The following is a 6,486-nucleotide window of genomic DNA, read 5'->3' as shown; positions in this document are numbered from 1 at the left end:
AAAATACTCTTTAAATTAAACATTAATCAATTTTTTAGTTTATATTTTTTTATTTATAAAGTTATTAGTAAATTTATTAACGGTAAATTCACTAATACACTAAAAATTATTAACGAGTATTTTTCATTTATGATTATGTCAGTAAAATAATTATAAATGAACTTTCAGTGTAAATACCAACAAAATTCCATCAGTCAAATTGTTAAAAATACAGTCAATTTTTTTTAAAATTTACAGGTGTACACTTAATTAATTAGATATCAGTTATAAATTGTTTCCTAAATTTATTTTATGTGGTTTGGAATCGTTGTGAAGAAATGTTTTCTCTAAATGTAATGATTTATAGCATATGACAGCCTAACTCTTCGACATGGAGATCCTCTATGATAAGAAATATTTTGATTATGCATATATGGCAACAGGTTATAGAATTTATACATCCTATACTGTGTTCAAAAATAGAGTCCAAAGCTGTAGCAAATATGTCTATATCGCATTTAAATTCTGCAGTAACCATATCGGATGTATGAATTTAAACTACTCTAGTATCCCTAGCTAGGTTCCCATTCTCTAGTGCTCTCCGAGACAGTAAGGTTAAGAGCATCTATTTGACGATCGAGCTTTCTTCTCCTCCCAATACATTTCCATTGGTGCTGTCGATGATTGCTGATAACCTCTCCAAGAAAAGGTTAAACGCTTCTGGTGGACTAAGCATACTGATTCTGACATATTTTGGATCAGCCCCAAACCGCTCCCCGCTTCTTCCTATTATCTTATGTTCTCGCAAAAGACTCTCCCAGTCTATATCCTCCTTGCTGTGCAGCCAAGCAAAAGCTGTTTGCAAAAATGCAAAATATACTAAAAAATCCATTCAACTGATGAGCATACAACAAAGTTAGGTTGTCCTATTTCAAAACTAATAATAATAATAATAATCATCGTATTACGAGCAGTACCAGGATTTGGATCTGTGTACTTCCCGGTGAAGTTGCAGTAATCTTGTGGGAACTTTGGCAGACTGAAGATTTTACTGTTTTCGACAACATTTTGCAGACTCTCCCATCTTTCTCTCATAATTCTATGGCTATACTCAAAGAAGTTCTCTGCATCAGCAGTACTAAAGTGTTGACACCCTTCGGTGAGTACTCCAAGAATCTTCGCAGCTCGAAGCTGGGATTCTTTGGATACACCAATGGAGCTGATCTGCATGTATTCGGTCATCTTTCTAGCTACCTCTTTATCCTTGACAAGTGCCCAGCTTCAATTTGGAAACAAAATAATTAGCAGAAAGGAACAAGATGAACTACCAAGTAAACATACTTTAAGTAGAATGACATGTATATTATGGCGATTTTCTTATCACCTTCACCAACATTAAATCATGGCATTGCGACCTTCTCTTAACAACGACGTGATTAGAGTGGAATGTGTGTTGCTCACCCTATCCGGGAGCCAGCATGTCCAGTGCATTTGGAAAATGTGAACAACATGATATCATGATCCGAAGGGTGAGTAATGGGCGTGTATTGTGGCCAGTAGTAGGCCAGGTCATACACAAGCTTCCCTTCCCCAAGGTTCACCACAGCTTCTCGGATAGTACCATCAGGGTTATTTGGCGAGGTTACGACCTCAATATAAGGTCCATCCTTATCAAAGGTATGTGCATCTCCTTCCCATTTATAGAGCCCTGAACGCAGGAATTCTGCCTGATCCTTATATCCCTGCAGATAATAAATGTCGCAACCACATATATATTAATTAATCTTGTACGAAGATTAATAATCGACTGAGAGAATTCATCTTTCCTTTTTTCACTATAGGCACACCACGAGGTGAGAAACCTGTATGCAATTTTTTTTTTCAGTTAAGTAACATTAACATGAAGAAAACTTGATAACACCAATGGAAGCAATCACATTATTGAAGCTTTAACCTGTAGCATTAATTTTATATATATATATATATATACACATGTGAATTATATGCATGCATGCAAGCAGTGAAGCATCTACAGCTGTGTTGAAAGACAATTGCATATAATATAATTAACTTGAGAACTAATTAGTATTATAATATTAATATCGTTAAGCAAATGCAGGAGGTTTTGCATCACAGTTTATGGAAAATGTGGTAACATCGATCCAAGATTGTGTGCTCCAAGTACCGCAAGTACTGTTGTAAATTATAAAGGTTAGGAAGTGCAGAACAGGGAGACGGATTATCTCAGCACTTTGATTTGTTATTTTATAATAATCAACTGTCTTAGTTCCTGCTCTTCGACGCTCCAAACACCAAGCACAAGTTCTCCCAGGCTTTGACACAAACCAGACATGTTCATGTTACAAATATTAGTTTCTCTTTAAGAAACATGTTGGGTTAGGGCTGGCTATTTTGTGTCTTCCCCCTCACTCGGTCTCTTTCCTGTTTAATTCTCTCCGGTCTTGGCCCAATCAACCCTTAACTTCAACCCAACAGAAGGTAGGAAAGAAAAAAAAACGATAAAAAAAAGACCTTGCAGCTAGGCCATTGTTTCCACCAACAACCCACTCTAAAAAGTATCTCATGCCAACGTCTTCATCAATAGCCATCTCTAAGCATTACTCTACACCTAGGGGCCGTCCTACAGCATGTGTTATAGGGGCTATGGCATCCCAGGGTCAAAATTGAGCACTACACTCTTGTTAGGAGTTAAGACACTTCTGATTTTAACTTTTTTTTGGAACTTGTTGGACAATAAGTATTTTGAAGTAATTTTTTTTATTAATATAGTTATTTGAGTTAGCTTTTTCCGTGTCAAGATTAATTTTACAAGTTTTGAAATTAATAATGATGTAAACTTCTAATGACTATTATATCAGCGATCAAGGACTCGAATCTAAAATTATAAAAAAAACAAATTTTTTAATTTCAAATCTTTATCACTTAACCACCATCTATATAATTATTTTAAATAAATATTTTTCTTAAAACCTAGTTGTTGTTAAGCCTAACTTTACATCAACTTTCCTTGTCAGGTTACCATTTCTTCAGTGATTTAATCTCAAGCGGTAATATATTGTTTTATATGGAACACATTAATACTTGCCTTTCTTGATATTTCTTATAACTTTTTTTTTCTTTGCCAATTACGCCTATATAATCTTTGGTATCTATGAATACTTGAGGTTACTAAGTAAAAAAATAAACTTAGATAGACTCATTCAAGCATATTTTGATACTGTATATTATTTTTATTGCTCTATATAGATCCTTTCTCCACGTATATTTCTCTTAATTTTCACATGCATACTCCTTTTATATTTGTTAACTAACTTGTGAGACGATCTTTTATTTTAATAAAAAATTTGTTTTGCATATTAATTATCACTCTGTTTATAACTTGATAAAAAAAAATTTAATTATATTTGAAGTTTTTTATTATTTTATCGTTGTTGTTCCAATTCTAATATTTATTGTCAAAGAAATTGTTTTTAAATAATAATATTGTAAAAGTTTTTAAAACAGGTTGGCTGAAATGTTCAAGATCATAATTGAGTTTCGTGAATAAGTAATTAAGCTAATATTAAATATTATCTAATAAACTAAAAATGTATTTGGCTACAAATCAACGGTTAAGCTTTGAAAAAACCACAAAAAATTATGTTTGGTTAAAGTATTAATCAGTTATTTTAAAACATGGAATCCATCTAAAAATGAGATAGAAACTCAGTTTCAGAAGAAACATCGCACCAGTTTCTCAAGGATTCTAACCTTAATTTTTTCTCTCTCAACCAACAACACATACTATCAGTAAGAGAGAAATAACAGCTACAAAAAAAACCTTTCAAAATAACCATTATTTTCTACTATAGATCTATTTACGGTAATACACAAATCTCTTAAAATTCTTCTCATCAAATTTGTTTAAAACACTCATTCATCTCTCCTTTTGGTTCGGAGATCATACTTTTGTTGAAGAATCCATCAATGGATTGGCAAGTTCTACTAAAACCCATTTATCCCCTCCCCTCATAACCCCGTCTTCACATGCTCTGCAATAACATATTTATCTCTTTAAAACTATCCCTCAAACCCCACAAGTTATTTCATTCTTTTTTTAAAACCCCTTCATTTTAGTTATCAATGTAGTTGAAAAATTCTACTCAAACATAGCAGATAGTCAGATACTGTATTAATAATCTAATGTATAATATTTTAACTCAAAAACTATAAAATTAATATTAGTCATTTTATTTTTAAAATCACTTTTAAATATAATTTTAATCAAACAATCTTAAACTATTTTTTTAATTTAATATCAATTTCAGCTATAGTTTTAACCAAATATATATTTTATCAAACCAACTACAATTAAATTTTTTTTCTCTAAACTAATTTTTTCAAATCATTGTTATAAAAGTTACCACAATATTAAACATACTCTAATTAATCTAAGAAGAGTTCAATTCAAAATAAATAAAAAATATATAAATTAGTTTGACGATGGAGGGAGGGGTGGAACCAGAAATTTAACTAGTATTAGGGGTAACTAAGAAGATAAGCAATTTTTGGGATGTAAGACATGTTAAACTGAAAGATATTATTAAAACTCTTAAAAAGTCTAGTACTAAGTTGTAAAATATTTCAGAATCTGGGGATGTCATGACCCCGTTCCCTTGAACCTGGGTCCCGTCAGTTTTTAATTGAAGCATGGCTATGCTTTTCAAGAAATTCAAAGATATTTTTTATTTTAAATTATTTTTTAAAATAATTTAAATTTTTTCATCTTTTTAAAATTAAATTTTTAAAAATAAAAATAAAATTATTTTAATAAATTTTAAAATCAAAAACATATTAAAAAACAGTATCTAAATCCTACTGTGAGCGGCAGCTACTTACCGAGTAATAAGGAGCAGCAGCCACGAGACTGACGGGGTGACTAGCGGAAGGAGTAGAGAGAGCATATAGAGCAGCCATTAAGAGCTGTGTTGAACCGGTCCCAACCACGATGTGGCGACCGTCGGTGACTGCATTTCCAACAACTCGATGCAGTCCCTTTATGGCATCGCCAAGTTGCGGCTGCAAAAACCAGCAAATGTTGCTACTATCACTGAAATAACTCATCAAATCACACCCTCCAATCACCAACGTACACTTGTCTCCCATCTTCTTCCAGTATGGCTCGAACAACGTTGGATCGCCGCTGCAATAGTTCCATATTTATGCATCACTTTCAAGTACCTTATTAGTCAGCTAGCCCTTCAAAAATAAATTTATAACACACACACACACACATAATTATATATATGATCAAAACTGTGAAACCCTACATGAGCCGCTAGCAACCAGAGCAGAGCCAGGCCATTGCACCAGCACAACGTAGGAAAAGAGAAGTCGGTTTGATTATAACTATAAATAAAATCTCAAGTGCTAATAATTTTTCGGAAGAAAAACAAATTAGTTGATTTAACAGGATCAATATTAATGAAGGTGAACTTACTGATCTAGATTGATTATGGAATCTGGTGAGAGGCTTGTCTCTGTGGGCTTATTTTGGTTATCGGTTGCTCCTCCATCCTCTGAGCCACCCATTTGCCTTTATCGTTTCTTCTCTCTGGAACTTGAATCACTGTTATATACAGTCAGTGCTTCTGTTTTAAGATTCTAAGTTTTTAACCACTGTATATGGAAGTGTTTTTATTTTCTTATATTTTTCTGAATCCTGTCATGAATGGAAAAGGATCTAGTGCCAGAGAAGATAAGAGGTTAATTTTCTGTATATCTCCTCCCTCCTACATATATGCATCCGATTTTCCTCGTATTCCTGTTTCTTTTTATAGAAGGGTAAGAGGTATGATCCATCTAGTGACTTAATTCCCTTTATCCAAATATGAGAGATGATACATGTTTAATATTTAGGACAAGCAATTCAGTATCGAACACCATTATATTCAGTGTGTTACAAAGAAGGAAAATCGCTGGTCTTATTTACGGTTTTTTTTTTTGGTTTATGTTGTTTGCTTTTTTAGACCGAGCGTCTAGATTATGTGTTTTTTGTGTTGTTATCCTTCCGTGTTTATATATATTGTGAGGTGCATTTGAATACATGCAATTTTGCTTGTTTCCAACTTTCCATCCATGGCTTCTCCTTCCATATAAAATGCAACCGAACATCATATCCGTGATTGTTGCTCGCCCCGTCCATGTTATCCATAAACAGTAGACATAAACCTTTTAAAACAGGATTTGATCATATATGCCATGATATTGTAAGAAGTTACCCTTTAAAGCGTTTATATATATATATTAAAAAAATTATTTTTGGCATTGAAACATTAAAACAATTTTAAAATATCAAAAAATTGATTTTAAATTAAAAAAATTGATTTTAAACAAAAATAAATAAATGGCCATCAATATCAATTTCCCATCGAGGACTAAAAGCACAAATTAATCTGTTGCCAACGTGCTCTATTATTTATGCAAGGCTACAAATTTGACAAGTCA

At 32.6% G+C, this 6,486-nt stretch overlaps 1 protein-coding gene across 1 annotated transcript; it reads right to left on the bottom strand.

Moving 5' to 3' along the window:
- Positions 1 to 640: 640 nt before the first annotated feature.
- On the bottom strand, positions 641 to 5,607 carry LOC105120045 (L-tryptophan--pyruvate aminotransferase 1-like; the record flags this gene model as incomplete). The annotated part of the gene is made up of 5 exons (XM_011018230.1): positions 5,480 to 5,607; positions 4,879 to 5,182; positions 1,441 to 1,721; positions 889 to 1,258; positions 641 to 811 (listed from the first exon to the last, which is right to left on the bottom strand). Coding segments are annotated over exons 1-5 (1,218 nt in total), but the record flags the coding sequence as incomplete, so codon positions are not given.
- Positions 5,608 to 6,486: the final 879 nt, after the last annotated feature.

This window comes from Populus euphratica, unplaced genomic scaffold (assembly GCF_000495115.2).
Source record: "Populus euphratica unplaced genomic scaffold, PopEup_1.0 scaffold4666.1, whole genome shotgun sequence".
Taxonomy (NCBI): domain Eukaryota; kingdom Viridiplantae; phylum Streptophyta; class Magnoliopsida; order Malpighiales; family Salicaceae; genus Populus; species Populus euphratica.
Note: the sequence above shows the minus strand (reverse complement) of the source record. Positions and strands in the feature narration are given on the sequence as shown.